The sequence below is a fragment of the Rhodamnia argentea genome, chromosome 2, assembly GCF_020921035.1.
Source record: "Rhodamnia argentea isolate NSW1041297 chromosome 2, ASM2092103v1, whole genome shotgun sequence".
Classification (NCBI taxonomy): domain Eukaryota; kingdom Viridiplantae; phylum Streptophyta; class Magnoliopsida; order Myrtales; family Myrtaceae; genus Rhodamnia; species Rhodamnia argentea.
Genome location: NC_063151.1, coordinates 6047208 through 6067596, shown reverse-complemented (window position 1 = coordinate 6067596; position 20389 = coordinate 6047208). Strand labels below are relative to the sequence as shown.

Here is a 20389-nt window from a genome sequence, read left to right as displayed (position 1 = left end):
TTGGTCTTTGAGCTGAGCCCTGGCCTCTTTCATTTCCTCATTCACACTCGACTGAGCTCTGACCTATTTTTTGGCCATTTGTTGCATTTAGAATGTTTAAAGTAACAATATGGATAATCAATCATAACGCAATACAAATGCTTGAAGGTAAATGGATGCCAATTACACATATAGAGCAGACTACCGAGAATTCAAAAAGTTTTTGAGTGGAAGGACGGTATATAGAAACTCAAACCATTTCCAAAGCCGGTCTGTTAAAACTTGGGAGATGATTACTCAAAATCTCAGCATATGCTCATATGAGTATTAGCAATTCGCATTAACCGTACTAATCACAACTAGATTTCTCAAGCATGCATGATTAAGGAAAGAGCCAAGTCCAAGCAACAAGCACAATAGATACCATTGCAAGATAAACCTCCTGCATAAGCCATGTACTCAGTCAAATTTACATAATCTGTCATTACTAATAGTATGCACTACTCAACAAACTCAGAGATGGGGATTCCTCACTATAGCCTTAGAAGATCGTCCTGTGAAAACGGAGCAACTCTGGCATCCCCTGAACCGTAGTAAGAGCATGTAAAATCAAGCACATTGACTTCTATTCATCAATCAAGAAGCATATACGTCAAAAGTTTATTATGCACTGCTTCTCACTATGGAATGGATGCAGCATGAGAAGGCACTGGTGACAAGGCCTAGAACCATCGTATCTCATCTTCTCAATGCTCCATAGTTTCTCGTTACCTAGGAATCGAAAACAGAGCAGTCACTTCCAACTGTAATATATCGACATTGCAAACAGGCTCTACATCTTCTCCACCTTAATAAGGTCCATTCATATAAAGGGACACAGAGACTTTCGCCTGTAGTTTCAGATGCATCATATAGGGAGACAATGGAGCTTAATGAGTGAAGCATTTTCACCAGAATCAGGTTCTTCATTCCTTCATGTATCTCCATATAATGATTAAAAGAGACACTCTATTAAAATATGAAATCACTTGGCATGCTAATGACAGCTTCATGGGCATTCTCATTATGCTACAGCAACCACATTAAGCTTAATTTAAATTATCAATTACTTCCTAGAACTGCCAGAATCCTTCAGCGCTAGGTGTACACAATGCAGACCACATACAGACGACAAATCTAGGAAATACAAGGTACAAGTATCATTGTTTTTTTCTGAATAAAAAGACAGGCGGCTATAAAGAATGATGTACTTCAGCTACTTAACTAATACGAGTCTCTTTTTTAAGTCAACAATGAAAGTGTAAATTAGCAAAGAATTACACAGGCTTTTTGCGCTATTTCGTAGATCAGCAATTATGAGTCTGATCATAAAGCCTTAATGAGTAAACAAAAAGCAATAGACTTTAACACTGAGGACATTCATCTTCAAAAACAGAGGATAGACTTCATAACACTTTGAGATATAGATAGTTTAATTTGTTTATGGTAAGAGTATAAATCACTGTCAAGACTATGAGAACTACTTACCCTGGTTTGCGACTTATTTGGTCTCTTTCCCACATCATCTTCATCATCATCGTCATTATTGCTTGAGAGCATTCTGTTAATTGAAGAATTGTCAGTTTTTCTGCCACGCTTGGAAGATGCTCCTGTACCTCTACCCCTTCCCCGTGGAGCAGCTCTTTTGCGTCCTTTTCCTTGCAGATTCTCATCACTTCCCTTTAAAGACAAATTATGAGGAAATTCACGGTTAACATGAGGCAATGCTAACTGGCCAAAAAAAACCCCTGCGACTTTGCAACAAGGCACGGTCAGACCAACAAAAGAATATGCTAATTTATTGACTCAATATGCCCATCCCAGTCGCATGTTTTTAAGATTGATTGATATGCAATGGCACAAGTTGGAACAAGACAATATTCTCATCCAAATGGACATTAATTTCGAATAGGTAACTAGTAAAGATCAGATATACAGAAACTCAACATGGTAAAGCAAACATAAAGTTCATGTTCATGGTCGCCTGTTTGTGGGGAAGCATACGCTGGCCCTATGGAAGAATTTATTCATAGGGAGAAAAGGCATTCTTTCTTACTGAGCTTTCCATGGGATCCTTGCTCACATGTCTTCCTGTTTCTTCACTAGAGGCAGGACTTAATTCTTCCTCATCATCAAGAATACTTCTGGCAGTATTTTTCGCAGCCCCTGATGCAGAGGTGCTGCAGCAAGAGAAAACAAACATAGAGAATGATCCTAGTAGATCACCAAGAGCTAGTATAACTCATCTACTGACATAGATCCTCCCTATATATGGCTTTATAAACCACCGGCTGCAAGAAAGGCATCCCATCATGTAAAGTTAACTTCGATTGCATGGTCAGATCATTTGAGGACGCAAATAATCTTTTAGGTGACTCACGATATGGTAAATTGGAGTTTGACTACTTTTATCTGTAAGCTCAAGTTCATGACTACATCTGCTACCAACCTTTCACGTCGGCGAGATCCCAAAGCTGAATCAAGAGTAGTTTGCTTCAAATTGGATCCTCTTCCCCTGCCCCTTGCTCTTGAAGAAGTTTTCCCTCTTCCAACATCTGAAGTAGCACGGGAGGATCTAGAAACTCCCAATGATCCCCTCTGGCCTCTGGTGGCAGATTTTGAGATCTCTGCTGTGTCCTCATCATCACTAAAAGAAACTGCGCTTCCTATTCCTGCAGCACTCCTATTTCTAGCAGCCTAGGCAGAGTATAACATGAAAACTTTAGCACTTAATGGCTCCACAGAGAAACTCATAAGAATCAACGGAGGATATTCAACTTATGATCCTCAACAGTGTTTAGCAAGCTACAGCTAGATTTACCTCCACAGATGTTGCACTGGATGTTCCACGTGGGGTGTCACTGGGATGTACAGAACGTTCCTTAACGCGATCCTGATAATAAAGAATAACCGTTAGAATGAAAGTTCCCTGTAAAGGAAAAAAGCATCAATATTCACTTTAGGCAGCACGTGGCAGGAAGAAGATGATTTAAAAAGAGCTTTGTCGTATTGTCTGTGGGAACTAATACCAACAAAGCAAAAAATAATGCTCAAGATTGCATTCAAGCTCCTAGTTTCACTCATTGAAATGCACATCTGCAAGTGCCGAAAATACCTTACAACAAGATATACAAGAAATTCCTGCTTTACTATCTAATAACAACCACAATCACTGCAGAATGTCGACGCCTGATTACAGACCGAACCAAATGAAGGCTAAAGCCCCAATAAATTGGAAGAATTCCACACATAAAATGGTTGGATAACACTAGATTGATCACACAAGTTGCAATAAATAACTTCTTGCCTCCAAACACTCGCCGACTTTAAGAATTAGATGCTCCTCCTCGCAGTTCAAGGTATCGGAATCCCTAGAAATTTTGTTCTGCACATGTTCATAAGCAAAACAGTATCGGCACATAAGCGTAACAGAAACATAACAATCACATAATAGCATGGTCAGCTGAGAAACTGTCAGAAGACACAATTATTGGCCAAGTAAATGACAGCCTAGAGTGATATCTCTGCAGCAACAAAAGCAGGATATAATACTTACACGAGTTTCTTCAAGATTTACTTGCACGCAAGAATAAAATGCCATTTTATCGTCCTTATTGACAAATTCGTGTAACGCTTTATCCAGATCATTGACTGGAAGTATCTCCATTTTCTGCAAGATATAACAGCATATTAAACTGTGTACGGCTACGTAGACTAAGAGACTTTATACATATCAGCATGTCTTTCTAACATTCTACCCACAACAATACACTCAATTAAACTGTAGCAATTGCATTTAAAAAATATTGTATGTGCAACAACATTTACGAAGCAAAGCACATGTTATTATTATGGATTTCATTGGTGGCCGTAAGAGATCTATAAAATATGAACAATTCATTTGAAAAGCATAAAAAATCAAATGTACCAGATTATTCTCGGCAACAAGTGCCTCTATGTTTTGTTGATTTAGCTCCTCAGGGCGAAGTCGCTCAGAATCATCAAATTTTGCTACAGATCAGGAAGATGAACAATTTAAATGGCTTGTAAGATGATAAAATACCCTTGAGAATCAGTGCCTTACCAATACAATTATTGTTGAGTAGACAATATGTACTGCAACTAGAGAGGGTGAATAAATAGAATTTGGTCTAGGACTTATCCATTTGACAAGTCATTTCTTTATTCAAAGGCAACATGAAAGGTATGCATATATTGACTGAAACAGAAGGGCAAGAACATAGCCTACTAAAATCATTTAACTCCATTAGTCAAAAGATCTGTACCACTTTCACTCCGACCCTTTCTTGAAGCCTTAGAGAAGATCAAGATATCTTGAGGATTAGCAACCTACAAAAAAATAAGTCATTACTCCTGCTTTCGCAGTGCTGCCAAAGACTACACAGTGCGCACCTTCTAATATGCATTTACCTTTCCAACATACTTTTGTCCAAACCTCTGAGGATTTATCGTCATAAATCCAGAGTAATCCACCTGCCAAATGAATGAGGAGTTTAAAATTCACTCTGAGAATGCATACACTAGTGGAAGATATCAGTTCTAATCTAATTAGAATCATCCTAGCGTTTCACATCCATGAAGAGAATCAAAAGCAGTGACAGAAAAGAAGATTTTCTGTGCCAAAAGTAAAGGAACCAAGAACTAACCCACTACAAATAGCAAGAGGAAAAAAATAGGTAGAAACAATTGAAAGAGAGAGCTCGGGCTCGCCTGGATCGGCTGAGCCTCAAGATCTGCCAAGCGCCGGCGAGCTCGATTTTTATGGCCAAGTTTTGAAGGACAAGTAATACCGACAGACAAAGGAGGAGATTACCTTTATCCGTATTAATGGAAGTTTCAGCTCAGACATATTAGCTGCCTTTTTGCTAGACTTCTCAATCAGATTTCTGACCTGAGAAAGTTGCAAGTTATGTGTTGGCATAGAAGCTCCCAAAAAAGCACATCACTGGCAGTAGCTTGCCACAAGCAACAAAAAAGGAGTGAAAAAATGAGAGAAATCCGAGAAAATAGTGCTTCTACTCGCAAGAGGCAAAAGATGTACCACTTTGTCCAGATGCTCAAGAATTGAACTCTGGTCATTCGGATCAATGTCAGTAACATCCTTCAACACAACCTGTACCATCCCCATTATATAGTTAACATGGAACTTTTGCAAATAAAAGAAATCACATTGAGGTACCTCTGCATATTCAAAAGGCCTGATTGAGGTCAAAGGAATCTTGGTTGGTCGGTACTGATTACCCTATTTGACAATACATTAAGTTCATTACACGATACTGTGTATGAGGAAGGTACCCATGAAAACTTCAAACGACACAGTTTGATGATTTTCTTCTGATTCAAACCCACCTTAATTTCAAGGAGAAGTACATGCTTCGGTTTAGATTCCCCATCAATCAACGAAGTTGCAATAGATGAACCTGGCTGTGTGATGTGAAATCCCATCCCAGGAACTTCCTGTCACAACAAGATCCATTTTGTACTAGGTAATACGAATCACAGTTCAGAAGAAATCGAGTGATAAGAAGTATTCATTTGACTTGCACCTGAGGATCAATTATACATTCATGTTCATGGCCCCATACTATAAAATCCAGGAAGCGTGGTAAGAAGTGCTCATTTATTGCATTCTTAGGATTTGTTTTCACTCTGCAATACCAAAGCACGAAGTTTCATGTGATGATGGTGATGGCAAGAAACAGCATGTAAATGACTAGCAGCGCGAGAATGAATTTGGGCAGCTAACATCAACATATTTGAACATTTTCTTTTATGCATTCTTGATGCAACATTTTCTAAGAGCAAGGCATAACCTGTTTTGATGAAGGACAAGAATGTTAAACCAGTCTGAAACTTGACACCCTTCCTGAGGTTCGGGCCGCATCCACTGAACAGCATGAGGCGTCTGAGAACAACCCACAACATCTATGTGAGATTTGACAATCATTCAGCCAACAAACAATGACAGGGAAACTGCCCTTGATAACTATTGTCTACTCTTTTATCAATTCTGTAGACTTGATCACCACATCCCTTCCCACCCCCCAACCCCCCCCTCAAAACAAAGTGGAAAAAAAAGGAACAAAAAAAAAAAAGACAATGGCAGAAAAAAGGGGTACACCAATCCCAACTACCAAGACATCCTAATTCCAAACCATAGAGATGTCAGCTTTCATGAGAAGATACCTGAAACATTCTATTGAGTCGTTCATCCCTAATGTTGCCAAGACCATAAAGGGCTACAGTTGTTGCACCCTGCATAGTTTTCAAGAGTTTCATGTGATGGTGATAACTTTATCAGGCCAACACTCCAATAAGTTAGAAACAGTTTCGCTCACAAACCTTCCTTATAAGAATTGGGCTAAGAGTAATCTCTCCAACACCAGAACCACCAAGGACCATTTTCCCAAAATAGTTCACAAGATTGCATGTGGACAGAATATCAATGGCAGAAAGATTATCCTGTTGAACACCACCACCAAAAGTAACTGGTGATCACATCAACCCCAAGTCCATATATACAAAAGCTACCAAGGATCAATACCATCTACCAGCCCACCATATTCAGCAGGTTTAGAACAAGAAGGGAGAGAAGTCTTGCTGATGCTAAGGAAAAGAAGAGAATCAATGAAGACAAGATTGCCGGCTTTACTAAACCCAAATTTAACAATTTCAGCAGTTCTTGTGGTGGTCTTTAGCTTACAAAAATATTACTCTTCCCTACGAAAACATTTAAACTAAGAATGATCTTTAGATCAGCAGACCAGTTGTAAACTTGAGAAGCGAACTCTGTGAGAACCCAAAAAAAAAAAAAAAATTACGCACTTAATAAAGGTGTTTAAGCCAAGAGGGTGGTCTTAAAACAAAAAATCATGCAGTCAAATCAACAGCATACCAAGCACAGCAATCTGTGATCCTATGAACATTATACCCATCAAATGGAAATCTCTAATACAATACATGCAATTAATTGAAAAGAACAGGACCTGTTAAAGTCCCGTTCTTGTATCACACGTGCAAGTATGTATCTGTACGAGAGGACAACTTTCAAGCTCTTTCTGATTCTCTCTTAATTGAAAACTAAGAAGCCTGGACAGAAGTTTGATGATGTTGGTGCCATGATAAATCTTTAAAAAAAAAAAAAGGAGCATATCCAGCATTACGACAAATATTCACGACGTAGAGGCCCCACGCTGTACATTATAAACAAACACCCGATCTGACTTTTTAGTGGAAAATTTACTCATAATTCACCGTTCAATTTAGACAAGAGCTTAGGCATATTGCACCTTCCAACAAATACGATATATAAATGCAAAAACATGCAGAAAGCATTTGGCTGCTCATTACATACCACTCCAGCCGGATCATCATGATTTCCATGGATGCTGAAGACTGGCAAGCCAACATTGAAGTGAGGGTCTTCATAATTTACATGGCCGAATCTGTGAAGACAAGAGTGCTCTATTATATACATAAGATCAACTACATGCACAATTCGTGCAGAAACAATGTTGCAGATGGTGTTATCTACATTTTTTTTTCTAGCACAAAAGGGTGTTATCCTACATTTTTTTTTTTTTTTCGAGGGAGTGGGTTTCAACTTTTCTCATCTCTCATGAGGTTGGTACAGTTAAATCATGCAGCACGTCCTCAATTATTGTCCATTCCTCCAACAAGTAAACAAACAGAGCCATCATGCGTGAAACAATAATTACATATTTTGAAAATTTATGGTCTGGTCGCTAACAACTTCAAATTGCACTGGCCGGTCGTTGAGACAATAGCGACGAAGAATCTCAATGGCCTTTACTAATGTTGATCTTGAGGGTTTGTTCTCATGGAAAAGATCGCCACCTAGAAGTAAGAAATCCACCTGATAGAAGCACAGAAAATGCCAACAATTCAGACAAAAGACAAAAGGATAACATGTGCGGGTAGCCAAAGAGACTTTCATTCGAAATGTTCTTTTGAGAACGACTGAAAATTTGGGGAACCAACTATTGGTCCCAAAAGTAAACAAAAAACTTTATCATGCAAGTGTGAATGCACATTCTTTATCCTTTTTCCAGGTAGACAAGATATAGCATCTGCGGCATTAATTAAGTGCGGACTATTTTGATGGACAACCGGTACTCGATCCAGGGTATTTAGCCATAAGCAGAAGCAATTGGAAATATTTGCAGCCGCTAAAGATATACCATGCAGAAGAAAAAAGTACAACCTTCTGTGGACTAGTTTGAAACAAGTAAAATAGAAAGGTGATAAAATTGTCGTAAATAAGACAAACAGGATTATGATCTGAAACCTTCTTTTTCTCAGCTATAGAGCAGATCTCTTCGAATGCCTGGAAGGAATCATGCCGCCGCACTTCATCCTTCTCCATGTAGCCCAGATGACAGTCTGTAGCCACGAGTATACGAAGCATGTTACCGGCATCCTCCCTGAAATTGGAGGAAACTACCGCATTATTGGATCAATTTAAGGCACGAGCTCCTCGCAGAGAAGATGGACAACGATGAATAAAGATCCAGAAGCAAAGCATCAACTACATGAAGTAAGAAACATCATCAAGTACGGGCTTCAGAAGCCACTTAGGCAGCCCTACTCTCAAAACTTCATAGTGAAGCAATGACCTCTGCTATTGTATCTCTCCCTACCAGCAACCAAACCGAATAAAAGCACAAACGGTCATACCTAGTCAAGTCTCCCATGCTTACAGAATTCCCCGACCCCGCCTATGATATCAGCACTGCAAAAACATCTCAGACGAGTCGACAGTGTCTGTACAAAACAAAACGATCATCATTACACTCGCAAAACCCAGATGCTGGACGACCCAACTCGAGTTGTTGGAAGAGGAAAACAACGCAAGAAACGTGCAATCATCGAACAGTGACTTCGATTAAAAAACGGAGGGAAGTCCAAAAACCCTAGGAGACGGTTTGCCATCCCCCCAATAACCGAAATGGCAAGGCAGAAACCATCGCAGAACTTGGAGAGGTAAAAACGTGACGCTAAACAGAACGCGCTCATTGTTCAATCACGGAGAAAGAAATTCGGAAAGAGACGAACCGAGAACGCTAGTGAGCCCTGAGTTCCGTCGTCGCAACCTGTTCGCTCGATTGTTGGCTTGGTTTTCCGAGGCGAAATTGGAGGTAGTCGAAATCAGCGACTTCCGATGTGAAGAAGGCCTGAAACAGGATGGTGAGTGTTGAATGGTGAGTCGAGACGAAGACGGTGGAGTTGGAGTAGAGAAGTGGTGGCGGGGAAATTTCAAAAGCACGGAGGAAGCGGAGACGCCGGTCGATGGCTCGCTCGTCGTCTAAAAAGGTTGCCCGTCCGAGAGAGCGCGGGGTCGTCGGAGATGACGGGCCCAATCGTATTGGGCCTTGAGAGAGGAATTAAGAGGCCATGTTCTGAAAATCCAACCAGCGGTGAGACAAACTTAGATTGGATACAAAAAAAAGAAAGTTTGAAAAATAACTTCACGAACACTGTCTTCCAACGGTAGACTGACGCATCCACATATTATTTCGTCGTGAGGACCACCACCACAAGATCATTGTTACTTTCTACAGCCGTGCAATCTTTCATCACCTCCAATGACGGCCGACCGTCATCTGGCTAGCCGGTCATCTCCCCGACATTCCGTCACCATTGATTCTCACTGGGCATGTCGTCGTTATCCTCATCGTCATCAAGCCCAAGCTCGACCAGCGGTGTCGAACGTTGGATCTCGCACCTGAGGTCAACCAAGCCGATCTGTCCAATGCTGTCCTGACACGGTCCACTTCAACAGAGATCCTCATTGACGTGGTTTCAACTGTGATGGTGCAGATCCATAATGGTTTCTTTTTTAGTTTGATTCTGAAGAAAATAACAATGTCTAATTGAACTCCAGGGTTCCATCAGTAGTTGGTGTGTTGGGCACTTGAATTGACCAATAGTTTTTTTTTGGTCAGGCCAATAGTGATGCTGAGGAGGAGATAATTGGAAAATGATTCCAAAGATAAAAGTTTATTCTGAATGACAATGATCATCTTAACAATTACTTAGACGCCTATTTATAGAGAGCCCGCCCTTTGAGAAACAAACAAATACTCAAAATCAAATAACATAATTAAAAGATATTGATAACGGGAAAAGTCTTCAAAACGAGTCCGAAAGCTCTGAAATTACACTCTTACAACGATCTTGCAATCTTCTAAAATCTCGCAATCTTTTTTGATTGCCAAAATCAACATAGCCAGTTTGAATCTTCTAAGATCTCGCATTCTTCCTTGATTTGACATGATATATGCATTTGCTAACTGTTCTACATCAAATAGGTTTATTGGTGCTATGGTTAAGCACTGATCGGGAAGAATTTGGGTATTTTTTCTTGTAATGTTGTGTTATTTTCCTCCGATCTTTGGTTCTTCTTTCTTTCGGAACTGTTTGGTAACAGTGAGAAAGTTTCTTTATCTCCGGTGAAGTTTAAGGGGCCATTACTCTTTCCAAATGGATTTACAACAGAATGCGTCACGTTATGGCATCAGATAACATGCAATGGGAAAAAAGAGAGTTAAAAGCTCAAAAATGAATATCCAGGAGGAAGGCAAGATGAAAAGGATGTGCTCATTGCAATTATGTAGAAAAGAAGGTAGACTCGGAGTTTCATCTCAGTACTTAATCCTAAATGAGAAGCCTAAGGAATTGAATGTCATTTGATCCTTATTGTTGCTTGCGTTGATCAGCATTAGTCGCCTTTTGTCGTCCTTCAATGAGCACAGCCGCCGTGGTTTAGTGAGTGATCACCCCATTGGTGGTCACCATTCTAGATTTAGGCGGATGCCACCGCTATGTCCCAGCTTGGCGTGATGGTCGCGGCTATTATCACCATTGTGTTTGTAGGAGGCCACCGGCAAGGTGGATACTGGATAGCACGTCTAGATATTCAAGTTATATCTAGACATTTAACAAATAGATCAAGATATTTTTCATAATCCAAAGGATTTCTAATCCTACCTTATCCTATCATATGTCAACCGTGTTTGAATAACCAAACCCAACATAACTGTCTATGTTGGATGTTGGAGTGCCAGCTAGGATGCATACCACGTGTATAGTCTAATTGATTGGTCATGCCATATCAATCATGTAACCAAAATATACTACATGTTCCCATAGCATTTGAGGTACCGAGGCAAAAATAATTTAAGTAGGCGTTAGAGTCTTGACAATTTTTTTCCTTTTGCACCTTAGCATTCTCATTCAACGAAAGTTTGTTCCGAGGACATTATTGAAAATTTGAAAGTGACGTATATCTCAACGGATTGATCGGTTCTCGGGTGGGTATGTTCTCGATCCAAAATTGGGAACCGAACCTATGACTCTCAACCCGTCGGTTCTCGTCCGATTCTACTTGGGAATCGGCCAAAGCACGGATTTTGGGATCCGAATCGCCTAACATTAAGGTTTTCGTGACATATTTATCATTACTCAAATTAGGCGGCCAAATGAAAATGGACGGCCGGATTTGAGAGAGGGTTGGGATTCAAAATTTTTCAAACCCCAAAAAAATTTCCACCCAAATTTTTTCCCTCTCCCTCAACAAATGATGTGGCCCATTCTTGGCCGCCCATTTTCATTTGGAAGACCTGATTTGAGTAATGGTAAGTATTTAACAGAAATTCCAATATTATGCTATCCAAATCCCAGATTTTGAACCCCATTTCCTCTTTACCATACTCGCCTTCCTCCACCACCGTATCCCCCACGATCTCCTTCTTCTCAACCGTAAAGAACGTTATCTTTCCTCAAAAAATACAATCTTTATTGGATCCCAATCGTGCCCTTTTGCTGATAAGCTCTCACTTCACTGTAAAGTCTTCCAATTCACACCCCAATCAGACAATGGCAAAAGATTTAAAAAAATAAAAATAAAATTGAGAAGTAGGTCGAGGGATCGAGGCTTCAACTCTTTTTAGCAGAAACAAATCAACGACAGGAAAGGAAGGAGGGCGAGAGATGTGGATGACTGACTTGCAAAGGGGTCAAGGGATTGAGGATTCAACTCAGACTTGAACGACTCTGCCTCATCCGCCGCCGAGAAAACTTGCTCGCCAGCAGGATCTAGTACAACAGCTCCTCCTCGATTCGCTTCTCTTCCGCAGTAGCCATTCTCGAAGCTTGTGTTGGCTATTCAATACTCTGACTGGAATTGATAGCAAATCCAAGGCATTCTACCGAGACGCTTGTCTCTGTTCGGGGGTGTGCCGGCACTTGTGTTTTGGGTAAAAAACCAGTTCTACCCGGGTCGAGTTCTCGGGCACAGCCGGCAGTTCAGCCTCGGAAGTTGGAACGAAAATCGAACTGGTTTTTTCTCTGGAACCAACCTTGAACCGGTCGGTCCATGCCGGTTTGGTCTGGTCTCCAGGCCCAACATCTCACGACTAAGTATTAACTACTGACGAGATGAAACACACGGCATCTTGATTCCCAAGAAATAAGGATAGTGAGATCTACTTACGCCAGTCCGGTTCATTGTTTTCCGCTACTTCATTATCTTTTAGTGATGAAAGTGCCTTAAAACCGTGGAATTTACTAAAAAAATATGGTCAGCATCATCTTATGCTCCGAACCAAAAATGGTCATACAATTTTGCCGACGTTCATGATGGATATCAACAAAATTTGTGGACAGGGACGAACATCAAGGGAAATGCGCATACCGCAGGGACAAGAATCCGGAATTAATACGAATTCGATGAATATACGGAAACCAAAAAGGAATTTATTTTTGTGCAACCCATGGGCCGTCACGAGAAACGTCAGGATACACACCCGCAAAAAAAAAAAAAAAAAAACCGAAAATGTCCAAAGCTAAGCTTTGATGCTTTCTAAGCTGGTCATGAACTGGTTCGCATCGGGCGGCTCTGCTCCTGCAGAACCCCTGAACAACAAGATCGCCAGGCTCCCGATGCAGAAGTAGATGAAACACCCGAACCGGTGCGTCACGAACGACCCGAAGTCCGTCCCCACTATGCACTGCCATCCCGGCCCGTACGTCCTGTCAAACTCCTGCATACATAAAAGTTCGTCCCCATATCAGTGCTTCGCGATTGTAATATTGTGGGATTTGATACTGCAAAAGCGCGGGACCGGAGATCCTTTATCGTTCGTCAGTACCTGCTTGATGAGACGGGCGATGTCGGTGGCTTCCGTGACGTCGTAGTGGTCGAGAGCCTTGGAAGCTACATCGAGCGCGTATCGCTGCATGCCCTCGAGCATGTCCGTCTCGCCGATCACCGCTTTCCCTTCAAGCATTGTCGACGGCTCGAGCTCGGGGTTATCGAGTGAGGGTATGGAAAATGGACCCAAGTCGAGAGTAGCCGAAGTCGCCAAAAAGCGTTCTGCTCGGACTGCGGATCGATACGTGGGTGATGAAAAGATTATATGGAGGTTGAGGAGAGAGCGAGACGCAGGTGGACCCAAGATGGAGGCTAAGAGTGCAGAGGATGATCGTTGTGTGGCCGCTTCATCGCGTGAAACGTGGCGCCACTGCCGAACTTGTGGTTCGTCGGTAGGATTCCGCCAGGTGGGCTGGCGATTTTGGCTGTGTCCCGACAGGAGATTGTCGTCCAGGGAATGTTTGGAGGGACGAGATTGGAGATACCTGTCTTTGTCCTTACTTTAAAATTGCAGTACAGACTGCCCAGGGATTCCAATCCAGGTGTTGAATAATCGGGAGAGTTCTAGAGAACAATGTTGCTGTAACGGTGTCCCAGCAAGCCTGAGCCGCCATTTTTTTTTTTTTGGTCGCGTCTTAAGCGTTGAGTTATAGCCCAAAAAAAAAAAAAAGTTTTGGAATTTTTTCATTTTCATAGAATCCGTGGTTTTATTGATAATTTGTTGTAACCAAAACAAAGTCCGAAAATTGAAATTCTTTTCTTGCGACGACTAATAAAATGTCGTAATTGAAAAGAAAAAAGAAGAAGATTCTAGCTATTGTTTATGAAGGTTTACGAAGATCCATCTTCTTTTATTTTAATCGAGAGCAAAATGTCTTAAAATTGACTTTCTTTACATTTGGACATGCGCCATGGACAGCCACAGAGACGATCGCAGATTCGGTGGAGCTATCGGCGAGAGGCGAGTTCATATATTTTTTTTTTGGTCGGAGGTGAATTCATATTTGAAGACTCCGTTTTCTATGAGGGACAAATTCTCGTAAAATTGAAAGTATTTTTCCTTACGATGATTTAAAATTTTTATGATGGGCCTCTGTTACCAAGAAAAAAAGTTCTAGAATTGAATTTGTTTTATTATGACTATTTACAAAGATTTAAAATTATCTGTTGTAACCATGAGCAACATGTCGCAAAATTGAACTTTATTTCCCCTTGAGATGATTTACAAACGTTTTATGACGGAACGCCGTAACCAAGAAGAAAACGTCGTAAAATTGAATTTATTTTGCTAATGACAATATTCAAGTTTTATGACGGTCTGCCGTAGCCACCAACAAAACATCATAAAATTTAAATTTTCTTTCTGACGACAATTTACAAATGTTTCTGATGATTCTATTGTAACCTTAAAAAATGATCGTAAGATGCACAAAAAAAAAAAAAAAAGAGGCTTCTGATAGTGACGTTGGAAAGCTTACAATGATTTGTCGTAACCAAGAACGATGTCGTAAAATTGAAATATCTTACGACAATTTACATGAGTTTATGACAGTATTTTCAACCATGAACAATGAAAAAAGAAGAAGCAAAATTGTGAACTTGTTACAGTACAACAACTATTTGTGTTCATGTAACACTTAAATTATGGTCATTAGTAGTAAATAATGAAAGGGAATAAGGCTAATTTAAATTGAGTAGGTTAACTTAGGTTCGGTCATTAATCGGGTTGATAACAGGGAGAATTACAAAAAACAATCATAAATTTATTGTAATTGTGTCAATTCAGTCCTTAATTTTTTTGCCAATTGAATCTTAATCTTTTTACATCTGTCTCAATTCAGTCAATTTAGCAAATTTTAGCCGGAAATCGCTGACTCCGTCGAACGTCCTACTTGGCACGACCGATGCTCACATTTTTAATAATATTTGAACATTTTTTTGTATTGTTTATTTATTTTATTTTTCCTTTTTTTATTTTCTTTTCCTTTACTTTTTTTCCCTTCCTTTCCTGCTTCCTCCAGCTCCTGCTCCTCTAGGACCACGCCAAGAAGAGAAAAAAAAAAAAATACATGAATAGATCGAAAACTTTAAAATATTATTAAGTTGTCAACATCAATGCCGATCACGTCATGTAGGACTATTAGTATCTATGCTAGTGATTTCCAGTAAAAATCGAACGAATGGATTGAATTGACACAAATGCAAAAAGTATTAGACTTACTTGGCGAAAAAAAGATATACGGATAAATTGACATAATTACAATATATTTATGACTTTTTTGATAATTCCCCTGGTTGATAACACACCTAACATAAGGAGAATACTTCTTTGATGATAGTACTGTCAATTATTTTTAACCATAAATTCACACACCATCACTGTGTGTTTTGCATAAAACACTCATTAATTAAAACATCGAGGGGTTAGAAATAATGACAGTACCGTCAGACTGTCAGGCCAGAATGGAGAATGCTTCCCTAATAGTCTGATAGTATTATCGGTTATTTCTGATCATAGATCCACACGCCATTACTGCATGTTTTGCATGAAGCACTCATTAATTAAAATATTGTGGAGTCAGAAATAATGACAAGATTGTCAACTATCGGGTTAGCGGTTTCCTATAAGGAGAATGCTTCCCTGACGATCCGATAGTAATATCGCTTATTTTTTACCATAAATCCACACACCATCACTACATGTTTTGTATAAAGCACCCATTAATTGAAATATCATTGGGTCAAAAATAACGATAATACTATTAAACCGTCAGGCGAGCGGCTTTTCTAACATAATGGGATTGATAGGGTTTATTTCGAGGAACACGAATTGAAACTTAAGATGGCTCATCTGTTAATCATGTCGAGCATATTGATACAATAATGGTACGAGCACTCCTACTATAGACCCACTAATTTCGTGTCATGTCAGAAATTTATCATGCCTAATTTAATTAGTTCACTAAGCATATCGTGTTTGGATTAGATCTAAAGCAAAAATTATGATGCAAAAAGCCTCGCAAAACTTTACGATGTTCTTCCGTAACGAAGAAGCTTTTACCGCGTATAGTACTGTTGTGAAAACCAAAATACGAAAAACCACCAACTGGCTTTTGCCGGTCGCACAGCCAGGAGAGCACGGTACCGACATTGCACCAAAGAAGAACCATCAACGGCAGTTGCTCTGCCTCCAAGACCGGCGTCAAAGAATTCAGGACGGTGATGCCTTCCTCAAGAACAAAGAAAATTTTCCTACCATCGTCACGACACAGTTGCTCATTCTTTTAAGCACCTTTGCAACATCTAACAACTGTAATTTTAATATAAAAAATAAGGGGGAAAAACTTCTCTGATAAAAACCGATCGAACATGAGTATAGTTGACAGAAACTAATTCCATAAACATAAACGATGAATGTGTGGAAACATGCCCAAACCTAATTAAAACTTGTATCACCAATTGATAATGAATACATCACACTTTGGAACATACCGTAATAGCCAAAGATTAAGTGTTACGATGCGGTCTTGAGAGGTTCCATGCTTCGATCAAGCGTTGGAGAGTTGATGTCATGTTTTTCTCTTTGTATCCTCTATTATGTATTCTGTGTCAATAGGGAGACTAAACAAGCGAGAGAACTGTCGATATCGAAATTTTTAAGAAACAGCCCAGTGGACTTGGGTGTGGTTGTCTACATAGGCGGGATCACCGTAGCCTCTATAAAACTCAATAATTCTAACGAGTATAGACCAAACTCAAGAAGGGGATTGCTTGCTAAACAAACCGATTTCGCATTCAGGGACGAAGAAGCCCAGACAGGCCCATGATTTGTGCACTAAGTTAATAGATGCATGATTTGGTGGGGATGCTCGGTCGGGTGCAATTTGATTTGGTGTCTATTTCCATCACATTCCGCCTGACCAAAACAACGTGGGAGCGACCACCTCGCTAGACAACGTAAAGGTCCCCAACGACGCCCTTGCGATTGCATCATTACCTGTCCTAACGAGTACGCGCGGGCGATAACGGTCGACGTAAGAATCAAAAAGCCATCGCTAACTCACAAAACTCGAAGCCCTCGCATCTTTGTTTTCCCCATTACCATTGTCTTCGCCGCCTGTCTCTCCTCGCCGCCCATTCCCAACCTCCTTCCTCTCAGCTTTTCTCTCATTTCTTCTGTCCTGTTCGCTCCAATTGGCACGTACTATCTCTTCTCCCATCCCATAACCCATTTCCATTTCAATTATCTCCGTGTAATTCTTATAGCGGTCGTTTCTGTCGCTGCCGCCGGCCGCCGACACTGTTGTTACTCAGGAGACGAGGCGAAGGAATCATGGCGCCCCGTCTCTTCGCCTGCTTCGGCTCGTCCTTGAGGAGAGAGAAGCACGCGACCGTGGACGTGTCGACCGAGGAGCAGAGGAGGGGAGGCACCGTGCTGGTGGAGCTGTTCTCGTCGCAGGGCTGCGCCACCTCGCCGGAGGCGGAGATGCTGATATCGAGGCTCGGGAGAGGGGACTTCGAGCTGGAGGCGCCGGTGATCGTGCTGGCCCACCACGTGGATTACTGGGACTACGTGGGTTGGAAGGACCCGTTCGGGTCCAGCCAGAGCACGGTCCGGCAGAAGGCGTACGTGGAGGCGCTGCGGCTGGATACGATGTTCACGCCGCAGGTGGTGGTCCAGGGGCGGGCACAGTGCATGGGGACGGATCAGGAGGGTTTGCTCTCCGCCATCACCTCCGCACCTCGATTCCCTGCTCCCACGTTTCAGGTTAGTTTGCTCTCTTTAAAGATTCTTCATTTTAGTTATCATTTTCTTAGATTTTCTTTGAATTAAATTCAAAATGTTGCAAAAGTGATCTTGGTAATTTGAACTTTACCATTCGCGATTTTTTGGAGATCTTCATAATTCTAGCACTCGAAAGTCAAGAATGTTTGGAAATGTGATGGCTGCCTAGGGGCGTGCGACCCAAGTGACCCTTGACGGCTGTCAGCGCCCGGAGCTGGCGAAGGGTTTTGATTTTTTTTTTAATTTAAAAAATGAAATAATTCAAGCCAAAGCCTTTTGCAAATAATTTTTTTTTTTGCCAAATACTATTTAATCTAAAATTGCCTTTCAAGGGCACTTGCATTTCTCCATCGTTGACTTTCTCAACTGACATGCAAGCCATCTGTCTTCACGTGCATGTAAAAGGCAACGTTCCAGAGGCCATCGCCGGAGACCTTGCAAGTCTCCCTTTCCGGAGCACTGAGGAGCAAAGTGGACGGCGACGGTGTGAACGTCATGGTGGCGCTCTACGAGAGCGGGCTGGTCACAGACATCACCAAGGGCGAGAACAAGGACCGAGTCCTCTCAAACGACTTTGTCGTCCGGAGGCTGGAGAAGCTCTGCTCCGTCAAGGACGTGTCGGCGAAGAAGACGGTCTCCGGGACCGTGAGTTTCCCTTTGTGGGAGGGCTTCAACGGCAGCAAGTGCGGCATCGCGGTCTTCCTCCAGAATAGTGGTCATCAGATTTTTGGGTCGCAGAATATTTCGTTCCCGCCCAATGTATGAGAGAGAGAGATATTGGATCGGTCGTTCGTTTGTCATTTTTTTGGTTCTTTGAATGTGTTTTACGCAGTCTCCGACCGGCCATGATCCGGACCATTATGTACAGAATGTGTTTCTGGTTTTCTAGCGCACTCTCTTTTTTTACCCTGTTGTTTCTGTAGTTTCTTTATTAGCCTTTCTCTTTTCCTTTTCTTTGCTTTTCCCTTTTCTAGTAGCTAGAACAGATGACGGCAAGATTAATAAAATCCCGGGTATGTTCTACCGTGCGGCGGGCCAAAACTCGGCGAAGTCGTTCGGGCAATTAGACAACCGATAGGAATTCATTGTCGGTCCAACAGCTGACAATCCTCGTCAGCCATCGTCGGCAATTAGGGGTGCGTAAGGTATTCCGAACAACTTTGGACAACACTTTTCGATTTTGGGAACAAACGCGTTTGGTAGCTACAAAAAAAGTGTTCAAAAGCTTTGATAAAAGTCGCTTTAAAGTGTGAAGGAGTAGTCCAGGAACAAAGGGTTGCAAAAGTGTTCATCTTGCGTTTAAATTTTCAAAAGCTTTGATAAAAGTGTTCGGACAAGAAACAAGTATTTTTGTTTCCGTTCGCTCAAAAGTGTTCCCATTTAAAGTGTTCCGAACACTTTGGGAACATTTTTTTACCATACACGTTTCTGGAGCGTTACCATACACACCCTAGATGACCGATAGGAAAAACCAGTACATCACCCTCCATTAATTCACGTCTACTCGAGAACTTTTTTTATCCAGCACTTAGTGCTGTCTTATCCACAATGTAGTTTGCAGGGCATTCTTCCCCATTCTCATCTTCCAGAGACTAACCGTGATATTATGTCTGGGCATATGCAATTTGCAGAATGGCATGGGAAGATGCTGCACGAAAGGAATGGAGAAGTGAAAATCTCATTTTCCTCCCAGGACTCCTCTCATGCAAACATTGGTTAACGCGTTCTGTACCCACCAGCCAAAATCCAGTAGTGACATCCTGACCGCACCATAGTCTTCAGGAAGCCATGGATTTCGGCTGGCAAATTTGATCAAAATCCTTTTACCAAATGTGGGGCAACTTTACATTGAACATGGATAAAGTTGGAGCACAAACATATTTACTGGAAAGTACAGGAGACGAGGGGTGTTGATATTTTATGGATAAAATATATGAAAATGGCAGTACATTTATAACTCACTTATGTTTTAATTACTTCAATGTTGTTTGAGAACACGCTTAGCATCTTACGAGGACTCTTACCACATTAACAGTACATGTATTGCTGAATTAGGTTACGATACCATAAAGAGAGCATTAGCCATGCATGATACGTTTTTAAATCGTTGCACATTAGGACATCAACTCCCAGTTCCTGGTTCTTGGGAAGGTTCCAGCCTTGGAACCAGGAACCGATCGGTTCTATGTTCCCAGATAAAACCGGACCCGGTGCCCACTACTAATGGGTAGTTGTGCTAGCTCTACTCTAAACAGCCTGCTATTTGCGGTCGTGCCGTGAGTGATCAAAAGAGAAAATAAGCGAGCCATGGTCATATGATGGATAGTGAAAGACACTAGACAGAAATCATGAGAGTTGGACGACCTTGATGCTCTTCAAGTGGGCTTGGA

At 41.2% G+C, this 20389-nt stretch overlaps 3 protein-coding genes across 6 annotated transcripts; 1 reads left to right on the top strand and 2 right to left on the bottom strand.

Annotated features, from left to right (window-relative positions):
* Nucleotides 1-378: 378 nt before the first annotated feature.
* On the bottom strand, nucleotides 379-12680 carry LOC115755658 (double-strand break repair protein MRE11). 4 transcript variants are annotated; one of them, XM_048274690.1, is made up of 23 exons: nucleotides 12554-12680; nucleotides 8737-8823; nucleotides 8348-8483; nucleotides 7758-7915; nucleotides 7394-7484; nucleotides 6382-6501; nucleotides 6226-6294; nucleotides 5853-5944; nucleotides 5586-5688; nucleotides 5389-5496; nucleotides 5219-5281; nucleotides 5081-5152; nucleotides 4853-4930; nucleotides 4450-4512; nucleotides 4305-4368; nucleotides 3947-4029; nucleotides 3575-3688; nucleotides 3326-3403; nucleotides 2840-2911; nucleotides 2468-2715; nucleotides 2075-2198; nucleotides 1507-1698; nucleotides 379-750 (listed from the first exon to the last, which is right to left on the bottom strand). In XM_048274690.1, the coding sequence occupies exons 2-23, from the start codon at nucleotides 8751-8753 to the stop codon at nucleotides 718-720; spliced, it is 2178 nt and encodes a 725-aa protein (XP_048130647.1). In that variant the 5' UTR covers nucleotides 8754-8823; nucleotides 12554-12680; the 3' UTR covers nucleotides 379-717. The 4 variants fall into 4 exon arrangements, with proteins under 4 accessions (XP_048130647.1, XP_048130648.1, XP_030550995.1 ...); XM_048274691.1 differs by lacking the exon at nucleotides 12554-12680 and adding an exon at nucleotides 12067-12248 and having other exon boundaries at nucleotides 8737-8791; XM_030695135.2 differs by lacking the exon at nucleotides 12554-12680 and adding an exon at nucleotides 9153-9460.
* Nucleotides 12681-12735: 55 nt separating this feature from the next.
* On the bottom strand, nucleotides 12736-13473 carry LOC115755659 (dynein light chain 2, cytoplasmic-like). The gene is made up of 2 exons (XM_030695138.2): nucleotides 13212-13473; nucleotides 12736-13103 (listed from the first exon to the last, which is right to left on the bottom strand). The coding sequence occupies exons 1-2, from the start codon at nucleotides 13347-13349 to the stop codon at nucleotides 12906-12908; spliced, it is 336 nt and encodes a 111-aa protein (XP_030550998.2). The 5' UTR covers nucleotides 13350-13473; the 3' UTR covers nucleotides 12736-12905.
* Nucleotides 13474-17307: 3834 nt separating this feature from the next.
* On the top strand, nucleotides 17308-18897 carry LOC115755652. The gene is made up of 2 exons (XM_030695126.2): nucleotides 17308-17981; nucleotides 18405-18897. The coding sequence occupies exons 1-2, from the start codon at nucleotides 17547-17549 to the stop codon at nucleotides 18762-18764; spliced, it is 795 nt and encodes a 264-aa protein (XP_030550986.1). The 5' UTR covers nucleotides 17308-17546; the 3' UTR covers nucleotides 18765-18897.
* The last annotated feature ends 1492 nt before the right edge of the window (nucleotides 18898-20389 follow it).

Excerpts from the sequence above, each read along its gene's own strand:
- LOC115755658 (XM_048274690.1), bottom strand. Across the intron at positions 5,945-6,225 it reads GACTCAATAGAATGTTTCAG|ACGCCTCATGCTGTTCAGTG; the intron begins GTATCTTCTCAT and ends GGTTGTTCTCAG. Across the intron at positions 3,404-3,574 it reads TAAATCTTGAAGAAACTCGT|AACAAAATTTCTAGGGATTC; the intron begins GTAAGTATTATA and ends GAACATGTGCAG.
- LOC115755659 (XM_030695138.2), bottom strand. The coding sequence starts at position 13,349 with ATGCTTGAAGGGAAAGCGGTGATCGGCGAGACGGACATGCTCGAGGGC. Across the intron at positions 13,104-13,211 it reads TCGCCCGTCTCATCAAGCAG|GAGTTTGACAGGACGTACGG; the intron begins GTACTGACGAAC and ends TTATGTATGCAG.
- LOC115755652 (XM_030695126.2), top strand. The coding sequence starts at position 17,547 with ATGGCGCCCCGTCTCTTCGCCTGCTTCGGCTCGTCCTTGAGGAGAGAG. Across the intron at positions 17,982-18,404 it reads TCCCTGCTCCCACGTTTCAG|GCAACGTTCCAGAGGCCATC; the intron begins GTTAGTTTGCTC and ends TGCATGTAAAAG.